Source organism: Nannobrachium achirus, assembly GCF_963921795.1.
Source record: "Nannobrachium achirus genome assembly, chromosome: 2".
NCBI lineage: Eukaryota > Metazoa > Chordata > Actinopteri > Myctophiformes > Myctophidae > Nannobrachium > Nannobrachium achirus.
In genome coordinates, this window is record NC_137811.1 from 3173459 (window position 1) to 3195205 (window position 21747).

At 40.8% G+C, this 21747-nt stretch overlaps 1 protein-coding gene across 1 annotated transcript in view; it reads left to right on the forward strand.

Moving 5' to 3' along the window:
- Positions 1–14774: 14774 nt before the first annotated feature.
- The window catches only part of LOC308308592 (arachidonate 12-lipoxygenase, 12R-type-like), a gene marked incomplete at both ends in the record, with an annotated part of 57553 nt that continues 50580 nt past the window's right edge, over positions 14775–21747 (forward strand). Inside the window, 2 exons of the mRNA XM_080754014.1 lie at positions 14775–14930; positions 16450–16648. Of these exons, the coding sequence (XP_080610140.1) occupies positions 14775–14930; positions 16450–16648 (355 nt within the window). The remainder of the gene's footprint in view (positions 14931–16449; positions 16649–21747) is intronic.

Genomic DNA, 21747 nt, shown 5'->3' on the forward strand with positions numbered 1-21747 from the left:
TAGGACGACTCCTCCCTCTACTCCTGCAACCAATAGGACGACTCCTCCCTCTACTCCTGCAACCAATAGGACGACTCCTCCCTCTACTCCTGCAACCAATGGGACGACTCCTCCCTCAACTCCAACAACCAATGGGACGACTCCTCCCTCAACTCCAACAACCAATGGGACGACTCCTCCCTCAACTCCCACGGCCAATGGAACGACTCTTTCCTCACTTCACACTACAAATGCAACCTCCAGTGCCAACCAAGGTTTTTACTGTTTTTAAATTTGTATTTGCCAGACCCATGAAATGGGTAGGGCCTACATAAGCAAATGTCTGTCGGTCCGGGTTTTCTATATAAAGGGTATATATGATGATGACATGATGATGACATGCCTATAAAAGGCATGATGTCATAAATGATGATGACAGACAGGGGGTCTGGCACAACCAGGTTGACCTGGTCTAGTTTTATTTTGTTTTCACTTTCAATTTCAGTTATGTTTTTGATTAGTTTTAAAGCAGGTTTATTTCCTTTATTAGATTTATTAGTTACTATTTTGTAGTAAGGGCGACATTCGAAAATAGTGAAAATAGGAGATATACAAGCTCACAACCCAGTTGTGAGCTGTAGATCTGCTATTTTCACATTTAATTTCTCCTAGGATTTTAGTTTGTTTGTAGTTAAACACACGATACAGTTTCAGTCAGTTCTTTTGTAAAGTCATTCTCATTTCAGTTAGCTAAAACGTGCTGCCAATTCTATAGTTTTAGTTATTCCGCTAGCTTTAGCGAACTATAACAACCCCTGCTGCCAACATAAACGTTCCTGTAAACTTTGTCATTACAGCGACGGCGACACGCATGGTGGAAACAACGCACACGGCCGTTAGCGTGTTCACCACAGCTTCGTCGGAGAAAAGCTCGACCACGCATGACGCAACAACACACCACAGACCCGCCAGTACCGCTCGCACTAGCGCCGGCACAAAAACCACCCTGGCTGTTGCTAGCGCCGCAGCATCAACGTCTGCAGCTTCATCCGGGCTTACCAACCGGCCAGGCAGCGCTAAGACGCCGGCCGGTGGCCAGTCGAGCGCTGCGGTGCCCCCAGTGGCCGGTGGGGGCGTGCCGGGATGGGGCATAGCACTGCTGGTGTTGGCAGCGCTGATACTGCTGCTGCTGTTCCTGATGCTGATAGGACTGGTAAGAGGACACGCCCACTAGGGATGCTGATAGGCCTGGTAAGAGGACACGCCCACTAGGGATGCTGATAGGCCTGGTAAGAGAGGACACGCCCACTAGGGATGCTGATAGGCCTGGTAAGAGGACACACCCACTAGGGATGTCATGTCACGATTATTGTGACCAAAACAATCGCGATTTGCGGTATTATCGCGATAATCAAAATATGCCTAATCCTCTTAAAATTCCCCTTTATCGACCACTTAAACCCCTGCGTCCATTTTCTGGGGCAAAACGTTTGCCAAAAAATAGCCAATCTATAAGCTCACAACGCATTGCAAACGTGACGCGTTGTGAGCTTGTAGATCAGGGGTTCCCAAACATTTTTGTCTCAGGGCACCCCATAAATATTTTTTTAATCCGAGGCACCCCTACATTATAATTTTCACTCCCAGCACCTTAGCATATCGTCGTTGTTGGGTGGAAACCTTGTATGTCCAAAACCGTTCGGCTGTTTTCACTAGTTTTGTGCGACAGTATTTTATGATGAAGCAGGGCTTTTCTTTACCAAAAGACGTACACATTTGAAACATGGAGATTCAAGGTTTCTGTCCGACAGTGACAATATTTTAGTGATTATGTTGCGAGGAAAAAATTGAGATAATAGGCATTTTGGTTAGAACTGATTGAAAATAACTTTGTACTTCAAGTTTAAAATGATACTAAATATCTTTTCAAGTGTCCAAATAAATTCCAAATATTATCAAATTATCTTGCGGCACCCCTGGACTGCCGTCACGGCACCCCAAGGTGCCCTGTCACCCACTTTGAAAACCCATGTTGTAGATGATTGGTTATCTTTTGGCAAAGAGATTTGGTAGAGTGAAAAAAAAAGACTGTATAAAGTATGTTTAAAGTAACCTGAAGTGTGGCCTACATCTGGCCTAGATATGGCCTACATCGTGGCACAAATGGCTCAACGTTTGTTGTACGCCCAAGGTCCCACCCATTGGCCATTCGAGTGATTGGCTAGCAGGATGCTTGATGAAATTAACTCATAAATAGCACCGCTCACTTCACACTGGGTGTGATTTTTTATTTTTATTTTTTACTTAAAGGGATATTTCACTTTCAAAAACATTTGGGGGAATTTTATCGTCTTCTCTGGCTTTTGTGAGCACCCCAGACAGCTTTTTAACACATCGGGTGCCCACGCCAATCTCTTTGATGTCTCTGGACGCCCAGCCCCAGTGCCCACGACGCGTTTGACGCGTTTTACAATACTGTAGTTACTGTACATTGCTACCGCAATGAAGGCTCTACCACGGTGATCAAACGCCAACAATATGGGAAAAACACTACATTTCCCAAAATGCAGCGCGGTACATGTGACCAGGATGTGCAGTCTCCCTGCAGCCAATCACAAGCTTCTGTTCCTATCCTGCACTGCACTCTATCGTCCTCCCCTCGCAGGCTAGCACGACTCCTATGTATCATGGATACTAGTATTTTCCCAGTAACGGAGTCTCGGCGGAGATACACGTAACATGGCGGATTCTTCTCCTAGTCTAGCTTTTTCAATCACCATGTTCAATGCGCGGTCCTTTCTACCTACCGTGACACAAACGCTATGGCCCAGGTTTGATAAAAAGATGTCCTGACTGAAAGAAAACTTTATCGTAAAAATAAACAGGACATCCGTGGATTACATTTACTCGTATCATGGATACTATTTTCCCAGTGACGCTGCGGAGGTAACGTAACATGGCGGATTCCTCTCCTGGTCTAGCTTTTTCAATCATCATGTTCAAAACGCGACCCTTTCTACCGCCCGTGATACACACGCTGTGGCCCAAGATTGGTAAAAAGCTGTCCTGACTGAAAGAAAAGATCATCGTGAAAATAAACTGGACATACTTGGATTACATTTACTCAACGTATTACGGATACTTTTTCCACGAAGCGAAGGTACGTAAATGACGTGTTGCCATGGAGACGATGGGCCCCTGTGAGGGTAAACCCTGAATTAACGTGGGCATCCGATGTGTTAAGTTGCTCGACTCCGTATTTCGATATTTTGATATTCACTTTATCCGACACGCCCTCTTTATGGCCTTGACAGCCCTTTCATCCAAACAGAAAAGTCCTATCTCATTGCAATAAACCAGGGGATCCCAAATATTTTTTTCATCCGAGGCACCCCTACATTATAATTTTCACTCCCAGTACCTTATATTTATAGCATATCGTCGTTGTCGGGGGGAAACCTTGTATGTCCAAAACCGTTCGTTTTGTATTTATCATCATACCCTCTAATAGCCGATCGACAAGCTCACAGAAGCTTGTCAATGATCATCAGCTATTTTCGGTGTGCGACACCGGCATGTGCCTATGTGTATAGAGTAAACATTACAGACAGTTTGTTTTTGTCGTTGTTGTTAATGAAGGTGTTTTTATTTATTTTTTCAATGCAGTTGCTGTGGTGCTGCTGTAGGGGGCGTGGTTTCAGTCCATACAACCAGCTGAACCCGCGGGGCGGGGCAGTGAACGACATCCCACTGTACACCACACACAGCCGCTTTGAAGGGCCCACTGGACACCCCTATGTGAGTTACATCACGTATAGCAATGTTGATTTTGTCGACTAAAACTATGATGAACAATGTTTGTCAACTGTGTTCTTTTCACTGACGAAAACTAAATAAAAACTAAGACTAAATGTATTGACAATTTTGTCAACAAAATAAAACTAGACTAAAACGTTAGGGGGGGACTAGTGGAGGAGAGAGTCAATTATACAGTTTGGTTGCTCTCAGGTGTTGCGTGTTGAAAATAGCAGATCTACAAGCTCACAACATGTTGTAGCTATTTCCAGCACACAACCAAGTGCAAAATCAGTCATTACCATGCCATCAAGGCCTGCCAAAATGCATTTCAGTTGACTAAATCAACTGTAGATTTAGTCGCCTAAAATCTTATGATATTTAGTCGACTAAAATTAGACTAAAACTAAAACTTTTCAGGTGACTATATTATGACTAAAACTAAATCAAAATTTGCTGTCAAAAACAACTTACTGTAGCCCAAGGAATGTTCTTCATGCAAAACAAAACTTGCAATGAATTCAGAACCATGAAAACAAAACAAAAAAAAAGTTTGACCCCTCACATGCTACTTAAAGCAGATTTATTTTTTCTGTATGTTTATCCTGTATAGTAATAACGGGACCCAAACTCTTAGCAGCTTTTTCAATATGAGATTTCTTATTTATGAAACAAAAAAAGTTGAAAATGTTTCTGTTACAATTTGTCCCAGGCTATTTCCTATAATGCCTGCACTAATTGGCTACTTTGACAAATGTTTTAGATTTAAGTGCTATACCACTGACAGTAGATTGTCAAAGGCAAACAGGCACGCACGCACGCACGCACGCACGCACGCACGCACGCACGCACGCACACACACACACACACACACACACACACACACACACACACACACACACACACACACACACACACACACAGCAGTCATTCAGTGAGGTGAGTGTGTTCATAGTCGACTCTTTGTGTCCCGTGACCGGAGTAACGTGATGCGTGGGAAACGTGAGCCTTCCTTGGAACCAACTGCAGCGAGCCCGTCCAAACTGTCTGGAAATATGAACATACCTTAGAGCCAGTGGTTCTAAACCTGTGGGTTGGGACCCCAAGGGGGGTTGTCCCAGTTAAAATATGATTATTTTGGGGGTCACGGCCTGAAAAGATTGAGAACCACTGCCTTAGAGCCAGTGGTAGTTCAAAGTAAATACCCCAAGTATTCAACAGTACACATTACAAAGTAAATCTATTTATGTATTAATGCATTCCTGTATTGAACATTGAAACAAATATATATTCTAAAAACGTATAGCTCACCACGTGTCACAATGTGAGATGTTGTGAGCTTGTATATCAGCTATTTTCATCACTATATTTGAAATAGGGATGAAGTAGCTGGTTAATTTGTTATACATATATATATATATATATATATATATATATATATATATATATATATATTCTTTTTTTTTTAAATAGTGTCCCAAGAGTCAAAGGTACAATATTTATGTTTGAAGTGTCATAGAGTGGAAATGGAACAAATACAAAAAAAAAAAAAAAGACTCATGAATGTACTTAGAACTTTCCACCTCTGGTCACAGGTACAGTACCCTACAACGAGTGTAAGAGAGATGTGGTTCAACAGGAAAATTATAAAAAAGAAAGCAGGGTCATCGTGACACGTGAGCTTGTAGATCTGCCAAAGTGAAAGTAGCTAAATGTGGTTAAGTTTGTGACTGTGGGTTTTACAAATATTAACAAGATTGTGATTAAATAATTACTACTTTGGATCTACTTATGGGCATGCAGCAAGAAGGGACACAGTCTCAGTCTCACGCACGCACGCACGCACACACACACGCACGCGCGCGCGCGCACACGCACGCACGCACGCACGCACGCACACACACACACACACACACACACACACACACACACACACACACACACACACACACACAGACACACACACATATATTTTCATAAATGTATAGATAGTTGGCCTTCAAAATCCAGAGTAAATTATATCTGTATCTACCATCCATTGAAGTGGATGGTAGATACAGATAAAAAATATATCTGTCACAGATATTTTTTTTATCTGTATCTACCATCCACTTTGAATGGAAAAATCTGGAGACAGAGATTTTTTTATCTGTTATCTGGCCCAGTGGGAATGGGCCTTTAGAGAGTTATGGAGAGAGGGCGAGCACCGAAAAGTGGCATTTGGCAGGTGCCGCGGCATGTGTCGCTCCGGCACGGCACATGCCGCTCCACCGCACGTTCTGCTGCCGCATGCATGCCAAATGCCACTTTTTGTCGAGCTCCCCCTTTGTGGAGTTATGGCCATTTGAATGGCCATGTGGTGGCTCACGTGTGTACAAAGCATTTGTGACTATTCCCATGCCAGTTCCCTGTGCAGGCATGGCACACAAACTTTCACAGTCACTGTCACGCTAGGTTTAGGTAAGGTAATACCAACTTTGTAAACATCTAAAGTATAATTGACCTGATGTGTTGCAGGTAGAGCTGGAGAAAGCAACGAGGAACAGGGGGGTCTACACAGTCAACCATTTACCTGACAACTGAGGACGTCTCATACAGGTACATGAGAGAGAGAGAGAGAGAGAGAGAGAGAGACTGGAGATTGATAGATACAGTATGCCTGTATACCTGTCTATTACCATTAACTGGTTAATAATATTAATTATATTAAACTCATAATAAAAATTGCATGGGTGCATTTCCCCATTGTCAGTGTGATGCCTCTGGCTTCAGTTTTGTTTGATAATTGTTATATTTCATGCATTTATTGTATTCTTATGTTTTCTTATTTACATACAGTACTATGAACCTGTAAGGATAACTCCCTCTTGTGGCTGTGTTTGGTATTAGATAAAAAAAGTAACCCAGTTAAAGTTGTGCTCATCATCTAATAGCAGCTGTGATTCGAGAGTCACTGCCTCAGCCACAGTGTTTTATCCTCCTGCTAACTAACAGTTTTTCCGGTGAAATAGAGCCTTCGAAAACATTAGTCTTTTTACGGATGTAAAATCTGACTTTTTCCTTAAAGGAGTAGTTCACCCCCAAAATGACTTTATTGATTAGTCATGCCATGGAGAGTAGAGTTCAATAATATTTTTTGGTTTTTGTCACATTCCTAAGACAAAAATTTGATTCAAGTAAATTTACCCCCATTGATTCCGGATGGTGACCCGTTTCGAAACGGGTCACCATCCGGAATGAATGGGGGTAAATATATTGTTATCACATTTTTGTCTTAGGAATGTGACAAAAAACTAAAACAATTATTGAAATCTAGTCTCCATGGCATGACTAATCAATAGAAAAAAGTCATTTTGGGGGTGAACTACTCCTTTAAGTAAAGTGCAAGAAAAGACACGCCTTGTCCTCTTTTTTGGAGATACAGATTTTCTCTTTACCTATCTGTCTAGTACTGTACAGATGCACAGTATCAGGGCACAATAGTCAGAGTTAAGTGAGGATTTAGTCACACTCCCCACAGTGTCCCAACAGTGTTGCTATCAGCAGTGTCCTCCAGCCTGCACCACGCCTGTGTTGTGTTAAACTGCTGACAAATGCAGTTTCAAAAGTGTGACTCATGGCAGCGCTGACAAAGGCATGGACTATTAGGCCTTACGTTCCAGTGGGGTCCGGGGACCCCTAGGGGTCCTTGAGGGAGCTCCAGGGGGTCCCCAGCAAAATGATAGCTAGGAATGGACCTTCATGTAACAATGTTAAATTAACATTGATTGTGCAATATAACAATTTTTATTGTACAATCTCAGAGATAGAGATGCCATTAAATGGGGGTCCGTAGCCTAACGCATGTAAAACTGTGGGTCATTGAAATTAAAATGGTTGGGAATCACAGCGAGCGGCGTAAAACGAATCTTCTAATATGGGGGTCCTTGGTATATCTTTTCAAAGTGGGTCCTTGACATGAAAAAGCTTAAGACCACAGCAGCGTTACCCTACAAGTAAACCTCTCTCAGGGACGTGCAGAGAATGTTAGGGCTGAAATCTCTAAAAGGGCATTTGGTGGAAATATTGAAAATAGCAGACCTGGGGGCGCCCGCTGGCCTAGTGGTCCAGGTGCATACCACATACTAGGCTATGATGCGGACGACCTTTGCCACATGTCATTCCCCATCTCTCTCCCCATTTCCTGTCAGTCTACTATCCTATCAAACAAAGGCACAAAAAGCCCAAAAACAAATCTTAAAAAAAAAGGAAACGCTTGTCTAAATGACATGTTTAACATTGTGGCCGACATGAACATGAACATGTTTGAAATCCTGTATTGGTTTTAATAATGTCTTGCTTTCCTTGTCTTTTCACAGCATGTGCTCCTGTCCAGTTGTTGTTCCAGTGGATGGCATCAACATCATTCAACTAGGCCAGGGGTCTTCAATGTTTTCAGGCCAAGGACCCCCTGTTGAAGACCCCTGAACTAGGCTACAATAAGCTCTATAGTAGCAGTCATATTGGAAATAAATTGGGCCTCTTCCTTCTTCCTTCACAGGTGTTACCAATAATATTGTCTAACTATTAATTTAGCGAACCAACTGACATCAACAAAACCTAATTGACATCACTACAGTGCCCAAATTTGGAGATGACATCGCAAACTGGCCTGGACATGGAACACCATATATGGGCATACAAGAGTGCCAGCCAGACAGACTGATACAACCTGTATTGCACAACTGGACATCAATGGTGATTGTTCTGCCCAACGGGCACCGGTCTGGGTTCTCCAACATTACTTCTGAGACTCCTTCGTTCAATCCCTCATCGCACACCCCCGGGCACAGGACTGGTACTAATGAAGGCTTGTTTCCATTTAGCGCAGCACAGTGGTTTTAAACCTTATTTTTGTATTTCAAGGACCCCATAAGAGTGTACAAATGGAACCCCCTAAAGGAACCATGAGGGTCCCTGGACCATACCTTTGAGACCCACTGGTGTAGCAGAGTGTTTCCAGTGAGCCAACATGCACAATATCAGAACCCTGACTCTGTTATTGACCAGAATGGAACAGAGCCTTCATTAGTATCATTGCTAACACATGTGAAGGAAGTAAGAAAGAGGCCCAATGTATCAACTTCATCAATATCAACACTGACTGAATAACCAGAACCTGATTATTGAATATCCTCCCTGTCAGGAAGACACCGTGTCTCTCCCTCATCTATGTTTATATTGCCCTGTGTCAGTGGTGGTCAGTGTTGTGCCAAAGTTGCAAAAAATAGCCCATCTTCAAGCTTCAGCAGACAAGCAGACAATACCAAAAACACCTTGTAGATCTGCAACTCTCTCTCTCTCTCTCTCTCTCTCTCTCTCTCTCTCTCTCTCTCTCTCTCTCTCTCCCCCCCACCCCCCTTTTTATTACATTTTTTGGTTTCTAAATGACTGAATGATGTATTGTGGATACATATTACGTGTACATGGCACATAGAGGAAATTATTATTCAATGTCCAAAAGTATTGTTGCGAATGGATTTCTTTTGCATTGATTTCTGTGTGTGTATAAACATATCACTGAACATACTATTATACTGTGTGAGATGTATATTATGTTTTGTCATAAAAATTACTATTAGTATAATACTGGTTAAATATGAATAATGACCTAAAGTAAGAGTCACTTGAGAGGGCCAGCTGAGAATGATAGATGAAGCAAGGACACCCACATAACAATGTGCTGCAGATTAAACTGTTTCATAGATTTCATAGATAGTTTATATAATTGTTTGACAGCACTATTGTAAGTGTTGTGTAAATTCATGGTTTTGTTTGTTTGTTTATTAGTTGTATTCATGCCAATCTGTATTTTCAGATATTTGACCACATAATCCCTCAATTCTTACTGTAGTCAATTTGACCTTTGGCCTTGGTCTGCTCTTTTCCTCCTCCACACCAAAACGCGTTGTGACGCAATGCTAGGGTTCAAGTGGTGCATGTAAAAATAATACCTATGAAAACAAAGTAAAAAGAAGAAATTTCCTATCGCACAAAGATATGAACAGACATCAGCTGAACTGACATCAGCTGGGGGCATGTGGTGAACTCGATGAACACACACACGCGCACGCACGCACACACACACACACACACACACACACACACACACACACACACACACACACACACACACACACACACACACACACACACACACACACACACACACACACACACACACAGAGAGATTAGTAGGATACCCCACAATAAAAGCACAACGTTACCAAAACTAACTGACTGTAGCCTTTTTCATTTGTTTAGTCAATATGTATGTGCCTATTTTCAAAGTATTCTTTTTTTTTTTACAATTTAGGGTTGTTTAACACTGTTACTGAACAAACACTCTTTAGCAATGATCATAATATAGAGCTATTTAACACAGTTACTGAACACTCTATAGCAATGATTACTGTCACAATATAGAGCTAGTTAACACTGTTACTGAACACTATAGCAATGATTATCACAATTTAGAGAAAGATTTGATCCCAAATACAATGTATCTAAGCATATATAAACCCTTTAAAACCATTGAACCTTGAGACCCTAAGAGTCTGTGTTTTATTGTTCATTATCATCTGTTTAAATATTAACTCACTGTACTCACAATGTAGTTTCACACTTTGCACTCTTACTGACCGCCTTCAGCGACTATTCATATTTATGTCATTCTTTTTATTTTATTTTTAAATTTTAAGTTCTGTATTTGAAATAAAAGTGTTGTTCCAGAAACTTTATATAGTTGCTGTTGGGTAGAACCCTCTAATTTTCAGTATCCATATTTATTTTACGTTTATGTTTATTTGTAAATGAATGCCAAACAACATCATAACAGTTTTGGGCATATAAAGGTTTATACAGCGACAATTCGCATTATTTATAATACATAAAGTAAGAATAATATATGTTTTATATGATTTTTGCCAGTGATATGCAGCATTTCCTCCATTAATCATTAACCTGTGTAATACGTGGAACTGTAATAAAGTCTAGACCTACAGTATAGCTACCGAGTGTTGTGTCAGGATTTCAGAACAGGACATATCTGGATTATCACCAATTTTACATTGAATGTGAACCGGTAAGTGTTGATATTTAAACATATTTTCCATTCCAAATGAAATATTTGTGAACATTGTCAGCAGCAATACTTTTTTTTCTCTTCTTCTTTTTCTTGAACTATCGTGTGTGTTCAGGAACACCGTGGTTCAGGAAGACTAGTGGTTCTAAAACTGTTACAAGTCAAGGACCCCTACATTTTAGGGGTGTAACGATATAGTAACTGAATCGAAATATTTATTTTAATTTGCAATGATCTACTATATCGTTTGCAAAAGCAAAATATCGTACCGTTTTGGCTTTGTATTGTATCGTATCGTTTTAAAATGCGGTAATCGGTATCAAGTCGTTTTGCAATGCAAATAATTGATTGTATGGAAACTAAGTATTTGTGCCTTGTATTTGGCAATTTTAAGAGGGAAAATGAAAAAGAGGGGTCTAATTACCTTTCCATTCCATATAACTACTCTTGGTCTATCAAAAAACATTCCTTGGGCTACAAATGGCCCCAGAAAACGCCCACAAAACTGATGAAACTGATGAAAAGAGATACTCATCACTAAACCATCGTTTTCTGGGGCCATTTGTAGACCAAGGAATGTTTTTTGTGCAAAACAAATGCTTGCAATGAATTCAGCATCATGACAAACCCCTAGTAGTTAGACCCCTCACATCCTACTTAAATACCCAGAAAAATATGTTTTCTGGGTATTTTCCTCCTGTATAGAAAGTCGATGGGAGACCGACTCTAGCGGCTGATAACATCAATTAAGCTGGGTCTCAGAAAGGGTTATCATACCAAAATGTAAACTAGAGACATGTAGGAAGTCAAAAATTTTAAAAATGTACGGTCACCTTGGGTGGTACCAATTTGTGAAGATATCAGAATTGGCCCCTGGCCTAATGTAGCCTATGCTTAATTGTGGCCTCGTGGGCTTGCTAATGCAAACAGTATAATGTTCACTTAAATGTTCACAAATTGTCCCTACTAAATTATGTTTTGTTGTGTTTTCTTATTATTTGAATAAAGATAATGCCTTTAATGTGGCTATAAATAAACAATTGTGCCACTTGTTGGTAACTGGCCAAGGAAACTAAGAAAAAAGCACTGCATGACACTGAATTGTGTTTTTATTAGGGCTGGGATGCGATTAAAATTTTTAATCGAATTAATTACAGGCTCTGTGATTAATTAATCGCAATTAATGACATTTTAATCGCACATCGCTATTTGACCTGAGAAGCATTTTTTTCAAGTAAAACACATTTTGTTGTACGAGTGAATCAACGAGTGAGTTTTTTTAATCTAAATTTCGCATCCACTGGGCCAAGCAAAGCGCTCTGATCGGCTACTTCTCCCTTTGTGTTTGTTGTCTCTTTTTGGTTGGTGCATCGCTATGATCGGTATGCCCGAAACTGAAGGTTCTGTGGTGCAAAAACTAAGTGCGATTAAAATGCGTAAAGTTTTTTAATCGCGTTAATTTTCTGTAATTAATCGCAATTAATCAGTTAAAGTCGCAGCCTTAGTTTGTATGATTAATTTCGACTGTTGTCAACATGTCTGAGTTAAATGTATGTAATAAAATGGAATAGTTTTGACCCTACAGTTTTTGAAACATCAGCTGTCACACATGTTTTAGATTTATCAGTTTCATGTCAAATTAGCCACCTGAGGCATTGCACTACCCACCACAACAACCATAGACAAGCAAAGCAGCTGTTTTATGTCAAGTACAACTCTGGCAAGAATCATGTGCATCCATTGGCTGTTCAACTTTAAAGAACAAGGAGCTAATAGGCTCAAAAAAGGTCCCCAGGCACAGTGGTTGAGAAACACTGAGATAGGGGATAGAGGGTGAGCTCTCCGAGACAAAGGAGAAAGGAGAAAGTGTTGGAGGGAGGGAAATAGATAGCAGGGGCATCAATTGGGTATGGAAAATAAAAGTTACTTTTAAATATAAATCCACGAATGTCTCTGTGTCTATCTGTGCTGGTTATTATGTTGTTAAATTACAGTAAAATAACTACAAATGCAAGATTTTACATAATGGTCACTTTAACAAGGTATTATAATTACATTCTCCACATTTGTATTCCCCCCAGCTTGACAAAATGGTGTATTACCAGGTTCCGCAGGTCAGCTGCGCAGTTGCAATGCATTATTGTTAATTGTGGCACGTTTAGTAACATGCGAAGTTTAGCTGCGCTTGAAAAAACATTCCAGGCTGCCATATCAAGCCCAAGAAACCGTAGAAACCTGTGTAAAAAAGTGACAATTTTTTTTTTTTTTTCAGACATTGTGAAAATAGACGATCTACATGCTCACAACGCCTCGCAGCGCGAGGCGTTGTGAGCAATCCTGATTCTGATTCTGCGTTGTGGGACTGGAAAAAGGGGGAAAGAACAGTAGAAGGAGAAAGGGGGGAAGAGAGATGATGTGCGGGAGAGAAGTGCCCTTGCGAGGGAGGGGAGTTCTGCAGCGAACTCACATTTAAAGTGCTTCTCTCTCTCTTTAACTCTTTAAACTCTCTCTCTCTCTCTCTCTCTCTCTCTCTCTCTCTCTCTCTCTCTCTCTCGTTTCTCCCCCTCTATCTCTCTCTGTCCGTTATTCGTCCACCGGGCTATTCTGCTTGCACCCAAACACACAGACACACAGACTCACAGACTCACACACAGACACACAGACACACAGACACACACACACACACAGACACACAGACACACACACACACACACACACACACACACACACACACACACACACACACACACACACGCGCGCGCGCACGCATAGACACAGACATGTGTGTACACACGGAGACGCGCAGACGCCCGCATGTGCACGCCTCTCCACATCCATCTTCGGGCCTCTATGGGGACCCCTTTGAAAGACTGGCGCGCGTGCGTGTGCGTGTGCGTGTGTGTGTGTGTGTGTGTGTGCGGTCCCAACAATCCCCAAAAGGCCATCATCGTCAGAGCAAATCACCAACAAGGCCTCAAACTACATAGGTTCACACTCTACACTGTGAGGTCTTTGGGCAGGAGATTAAAAAAAAAAAAAAAAAAACACACAATTGGATGAATTCAACTGTTCTATCCTCTCTGGAGGTGAATTGCTGAACAGTCTGGGGGGAAAAGGTGTGAATAGGGTGAGCGCATATTTGCCCAATCGGCTGGTAAGTTGATATTAGCTCAAGAACATAGTGCTGAGTTGACGTTTACAGAGTGCAAGAGTCGAATGGGCTTAAATTCCTGGATCACCGATATTACAAACAAATCAGCAGTCGTGGAAGTAAAGTACTCAACATTTTTGTTTTACTTAGGTAAAAGTAGCAATGCCACAATGTAGAAATACTCTGTGTGTTACAAGTAAAAGGCCTGTTTTATTGATTTTTTTGGAATCAAGATATAATTACATTACCAAAGTAAACGTACTTTAGATTAGTAGATTATTCCGAATTTGTCAAACTGTTTGGAAAATAGCAGCTCTGCAGGCTCACAACGCGTCGCCTAGTGACTCTTGCGGGCGTAGGAGGGCGAGGGCGGAGTGTTTTGCATATTACGTTTTTTTTTTTTTTTTTTTCCCTCTCTGGGCAGGTGTCTGAGAGATACAGGAGCTGATTAGAGTTTATAGCAACAAGGAAAAGTTGCTCAGCCATGCAAATTCTAACCACCCCTGACAAACCGACCTACCGCCTTGGTGTGAGCAAGCAAGCACTGAGCACACATGAGCACGTGCGTGCGTGCGTGCGTGCGTGTGTGTGTGTGTCTATAGAGCTCCGGCACCTATTCAATTACAAATTAAGCACTGGTCCCGGACCCCCTGTTGAAGACCCGTGGTGCTTTGATAAATATAGATTGGTCATTCTAGCGCTCTGCTTCTGCTCCCCAGTGTGAACATGGCGACATACAAGGTGACAGTGACAACTGGTAAGCTCGCTATGTCGTCCACCACCAATGATATTTTCATCAAGCTGGTGGGAAGGGAGGGCGAGAGCAACCGCAGCAAGCTCAGCAGCCTCGTGGGAGCTGCTGCCGACTTCTTCCAAGGCACTGTGAGTCTGACTTCCATTATTATAAAGGAACGGGGGGGGGGGGGGGGGGGGGGGTCAGCCAGTGGTGTAAAGTAACTAAGTAAGTAGGCTATTGATTATTATTATTATTATTATTAATACATTAAAAAAAAAAAAAAAATATATATATATATATATATATATATATATATATATATATATACATACCGTAATTGCTGGACTATAAGCCGCACCAGCTACATTTAGAACAAAAAACAAATGTTTACATATATAAGCCGCACCTGACTAAGCCGCAGGTGTCCTTCCTGCTTCCCGCTAGAGCGCCCCTGGTGGCCGTTAGCTGTAAAACTCGATACATAAATCCTTGTTAAAGACGATTGTAAAACTAACTAACTTGCCGTTAGCTGTAAAAAGTGATATATAAGCCGTACCTTTGTATAAGCCGCAGGGTTCAAACCATGGGAAAAAAGCCACGGCTTATAGTCCGGCAAATACAATATATATATATATATATATATATATATATATATATACATACAGTATATATATATATATACACACACACACACACACACACACACACACACACACACACACACACACACACACACACACACACACACACACATATATATATATATATATATATATATATGTGATCAGCAGTGAGTCCCTATGGAGACACAAAGTGCCTCCTTTGTTCCCTATGGAGACACAAAACGTCTTCTCAAATTATTGTCAGAATGCGACAAATACAAAAAAATATTATTGAACTCAAGTCTCCATGGTGTGAGTAATCAATAGGAAATAAAGTCATTTTGGGGGTGAACTACTCCTTTAAGTACATTACTTAAAGGGATAGTTCACCCCCAAAAGTCAAGTAAAGTTTTGAGGTATTTGAATTTGAAATATTCAAGTAAAGTAAACTTTACTTGAATATTTCAAATTCAAATACTTGTACTTTTACTCAAGTGCATCTCTCCACTCCGACATGTCTCCTTTCCGACACTAACCCTATCTCTAACCCTAACCCTAAACCTAACCCCTGGGAGTGTCGCCAGTTCGACAATAAGAAGTCAATTTCGGAGTGGCGACATGTCGGAATGGAGAGAGCCTTCCCTTTTACTCCACTACATTTACTCCCAACTAGTATAGTTACTTTGTAGATTGATAATTATTACAAAACATGCATTAATAACAACTTCAACCTTATATAAATTTATGTATGTTTTGTCCATTTGAAAATAGTCCATCTATATGCTCAGAATGCGATGCATTGAGCTTGCAGATCTGCTGCCTTAAATATATTTGTATACGTTTGAAAACTTGAAATTGGACATTCTATATATGACTACTTTTACTTTTGGTACTTTAAGTACATTTTGATACCAATGCTTTTGTACTTTTACTCAAGTACATTTTTAAGTCTGGACTTTTACTTGTATTTCTATATTGACAGTATTGACCACCACTTTTTCCCACCACTGATCAACGGGGAGTCGGCCATGTCTGACAAATATTTCCCAATGGGTGCTTTCAGACCTCTACCTTCTCGGTGAAATGTCCCGCGAGCCTTGGTGAGCTAGTGCTGATAGAGCTGGAGAAGAAGGACCTCCTCATGAAGAACGACTGGTTCCCCACCAAGTTTAAAATCACGTCTCCAGAAGGAGTCATTTACCACTTCCCCATCTACCGCTGGATCAAAGATGCACAGACGCACCTGTTCAGGGAGGGTAAAGGTGAGTGAGGGACAGATACTTCAGAAAAGGAAATAGGAGCACTCGTCAATATACTAGTCTTGGGTGCACGGTTCGGGCAAACAATGAAGTTTAGAACAAGGACACCAGCACTCAATTCACCCTTTGTCAAGTCCCAACCGTTGTCCTGCCCCTCTTCGCACCCATTGGTTGCTGTGTCTTGGTGGGACAAAAGTCCTTTCTCTCCATCCACTACCATTGAAATTCAGTTGCTTCTTATTGTTATTCTGTATTCAATTCTCATTTTAATCTTGGTTTCAGTAAAAAGGAGATTCTCAGTGGTGTCAGTGACAGGGCATGTTTTCAAATGTTTTTATGTCTTATGTTTTAGCAAATTCAACATAACAAAGGCAGAACCAGGGTGGGACAAGGAAAAAGAGAGCCTGATGGTTGGTCAGTCAGGGACCAACTATAAGGCTGACAAAGGGTGAATTTAGAACAAACTAGCATTTGTTAGCATTAGCATGTGTTAGCATTAGCATTTGTTAGCATTAGCATTTGTTAGCATTATCATTAGCATTTTAGCATTAGCATTTGTTAGCATTAGCATGTGTTAGCTTTAGCATTTGTTAGCATTAGCATTTGTTAGCATTAGCATTAGCGGTTAGCCGTTGGGACTGTGGGACCACCCACCGAGTTTGTGACCAGTTTTTTTCTCACACTTAGCGAGAAAAAAAAAATTTGAGAAAAAAAAAATTGAGAAAAAAGAATTTGAAAAAAAAAAAAAATGATGACACCAGCCGCGAGTCTGTACGACAAACAGTTCATGAGTTATAGAGGCACTTCCTGTTTGGCGAAGGACACGTCCTGTTACAGAGGGGGCGGGGCTTAATCAATTACAGCTCATCCCTATTGGCCGGAAAAAGACCAAAGTTGTGTGTGCATTTTAAAGTTTAAATCATGTTGCTAGGCAAAAGTATGGCAGAGTTATGTGGCGCCAAAGTTTCTGGTTTTTTTTCGGAGTCCCCCATTCTAAGTCAATGGGGTTTTTGGGCGTCGTTTTTTGCGAATTACGTCGCAATGGTAACGCGGATCGGAAAGAAAAGTAATAGCACACCATTCCCGGCCGAGCCGCACGTTTTGATGTATATATTGCGGCGGTGGCGTAAATCGTGCGGCACTTATTACGTGCCGAAATTTGCAAGAACATTACTTAAGTATGGCGGATTACAATAAGTGTTCTGCTATTGCATAGCAGGCACACTTAATTACTTAAGTATGGCGGATTACAATAAGTGTTTTGCCATTGCGTTGCATGGCAGGCACACTTAATTATTATTAAGTATGGCAGATTACAATAAGTGTTTTGCCATTGCATTGCATGGCAGGCACAGTTAATTATTTTTGAAGGTTTATTGAAGGTTCCCCCCAGCAGCAGCAAAACAACAGACGTTTCATACAAGCATTGGTGTCAGTCACGGCTCCACGAGGGTGCTGAGGCCTGCCTTGCACCCACCCTCATTTTGGCCAGGGAGCCCCCCCCCCCCCCCCCCCCCCCACACCCCACCCCCCCTCATTTTGGCAAGGGAGCCCACCCCCACCTCTCAGTAATTCCCGAAATGTACATTATAATACAGTAGATCAGCATTGGCTGGACACAACCGGTTTGGCACACGCTCCCATTGGCATGCAAATGTAGCCTTTTGTTTTCACCTGGCCGATTTGAGATGGGTATCCTTCACTTAAAGAATAGCACCCTCAGCCATTGTGGGCACCCGCTGGCCCTGAATGGTGTCACTTATAAAGGGACCTCGGTGCCACGCACAAAACGGTCCGAGTGAAACACAGATCAACCAGTCACTTAACTATACAGCTCGTTCACATCAACTAATTTCTTCATTATACATTTTTTACATACCCCAGGGTCATAAACAAGAAGAGACCAGTACCAACATACATATTAATTCTTTGGAAAACAAATTTTGTCTGTGCGAGTTCAAGACCCCTATTTAAAGACAGACTAAAACTAGAAAAGAAAATTTCTAAGAAATTTTAAGTGTGCCTGCAGCTCGCTAAGTCTGTGCAACCTTGTGTAGCGGTTGGTGTTAGCATTAGCGTTATTAACATTAGCATTTTTTGCATAAGCTTTAACATTATTGTTCTTCATATGACACCACCCACATGTCTGTACGACAAACGGTTCACGAGAAAACGGGTCACTTCCTGTTTGGTGAGGGGCACTTCCTGTTTGGCGAAATAGGCCCCAATTAAGTTTAAGGACTCTTAATCTTGTCATTTGACGCAACCCGCGTGTCTGTATGACAAACGGTTCACAAGATCAAGGGTCACTTCCTGTTTGGTGAGGGGCACTTCCTGTTTGGCAAAATAGGCCCCAATTAAGGTCATGGACGATTAATGAATTAAAGCTGCAAGCAGCGATGACCGGGCCCTCGCAGCTCTACCCACGTCACAAGGCCAGCAGCCAATCAGAAACCAAACAGGAAGTCAGCCATTTCGACTAATTAGTGGCGTTTTGGCGCATTTTTGGCCGTTATCACGGGTCGCACTTTAACGACAGTTTTTTGAGAAAAAATTGTTTTGTGAGAAAAAAAAAGTTTTTTGAGAAAAAAAAAGTTTTTTGAGAAAAAAAAAGTTTTTTGAGAAAAAAAGTTTTTTGAGGAAAAAAAAAATTTGAGAAAAAAAATGTTTTGAGAAAAAAAAATTTGAGAAAAAAAAATTTTTTTGAGAAAAAAATTTTTTGAGAAAAAAAAATTTGAGAAAAAAAATTTTTTGAGAAAAAAAAAAATTTGAGAAAAATCTTTTTTGAGAAAAAAAAAAGTTTTTTGAGGAAAAAAAAATTTTGAGAAAAAAAAAATTGAGAAAAAAAAATTTGAGAAAAAAAAATTTGAGAAAAAAGAAATTTGAGAAAAAAAGTTGAGAAAAAAAAAATTTTGAGAAAAAAAAATTTTTGAGAAAAAAAAAATGAGAAAAAAAATTTTTTGAGAAAAAAAAAATTTTGAGAAAAAAAAAATTTGAGAAAAAAAAAATGTATGACACCAGCCGCGAGTCTGTACGAGTTATAGAGGCACTTCCTGTTTGGTGAAGGGCACTTCCTGTTATAGAGGGGGCGGGGCTTAATCAATTACAGCTCATCCCTATTGGCCGGAAAAAGACCAAAGTTGTGTGTGCATTTTAAAGTTTAAATCACGTTGCTAGGCAAAAGTATGGCAGAGTTATGTGGCGCCAAAGTTTCTGGGTTTTTTTCGGAGTCCCCCATTCTAAGTCAATGGGGTTTTTGGGCGTCGTTTTTTGCGAATCGCAATCGTATCGCGGATCGGAAAGAAAAGTAATAGCACACCATTCCCGGCCGAGCCGCACATTTTGATGTATATATTGCGGGGGTGGCGTAAATCGTGCGGCAGTTATTACGTGCCGAAGTTTCCCCCATTCTAAGTCAATGGGGTTTTTTGGCGTTGTTTTTTGCGAATTACGTCGCAATGGTAACGCGGATCGGAAAGAAAAGTAATAGCACACCATTCCCGGCCGAGCCGCACGTTTTGATGTATATATTGCGGCGGTGGCGTAAATCGTGCGGCACTTATTACGTGCCGAAATTTGCAAGAACATTACCGACATACTTAAGTATGGCGGATTACAATAAGTGTTCTGCTATTGCATAGCAGGCACACTTAACAAGTAGAAAATAAACTAGAAAAGAAAATTTCTAAGAAATTTTAAGTGTGCCTGCAGCTCGCTAAGTGTGTGCAACCTTGTATGTGTTAACATTAGCATATTTGTTAGCATTAGCATTTGTTAGCATTAGCATGTGTTAGCATTAGCATTTGTTAGCATTAGCATTTGTTAGCATTAGCATTAGCGGTTACGTTTTGCGCGTTTGTGGTGCCCCCTATGGGTCGAAGTGGAAATGCTTTTGGGTATATGTTCAGTATAGCGCCCCCCACTTGTGGTTAAAATTTGGTGTTGACTGGATGTTTCGTTTGTGATTTATGGCTACTTCTTACAAAACGGGCTCCTCCCGCTAACTTTGAAACCTTGTTACGGAAGAACGGTATGGACTATCAAAATATCGTTTAAATATGTTTATCGCATGAGTCCATAGATCGTGTGTATCGATTTTTGTGACATTTGGAGAAAATATGTAGGAAAAGGAGCAAAAAGTGTGTTTTGAAGAAAATTCAAAATGGCGGAAAATCTATCCTGACGCAAATGGGCGTGGCCTATATGAGGAGATGCGGCATGACCCAAGGAATCCAGGGAAAAAGGAATTTTCATTTTCCGACCCACGGTTCAAGAGTTACAGGCCGAAAGGTAAAGTGGACTGTTATAGCGCCACCATGAGGCCAACTGACGAAATTATTTTTTTTTAATCCTTGATATCATTATAAATCTCCTCTCCAAGTTTTGAAACTGTAGCCCCTATGGTTTGCGAGAAAAAAAATATTGAATGTGAGTTTTTGCGATTCCCATTATAAGTCAATGGGTAAAATTAATTCACTAATAAATTAATATCAATTAAACGATACAACTTTTCTCTTAGAAAAGTAATAGCACACCATTCCCGGCCGAGCCGCACGTTTTGATGTATATATTGCGTGGGTGGCGTAATTTTGATGTATATATTGCGTGGGTGGCGTAAATTGTGCGGCAGTTATTACGAGCAGAAATTTGCAAGAACATGACTTACTTACTTACTTACTTACTGACTTAAAGGGGAAGACCACCCATTTTCAATATTGAACTATGTCATTAATATACCTTAGAGGAGTTGTGTGGAAATAGAAAAAAAGTTCCCCCCCTTCTGTGTTGCCTAGATTGATGTAATTGATTTTGGGGTTTGTATTGTAAAGTACAATGTGTGATGTCATCAAGTTGTACTTTACAATACAAACCCCAAAATCAATCCTACAGTTATAGGCAACACAGAAGGGGGGGGGGGACTTTTTTTCTATTTCCACACAACTCCTCTAAGGTATATTAATGACACAGTTCAATATTGAAAATGGGTGGTCTTCCCCTTTAAGTATGGCGGATTACAATAAGTGTTTTGCCATTGCATGGCAGGCACACTTAATTAATACGGGTAATAATAATAATATGAATATTAATAATAACTAGAAGAG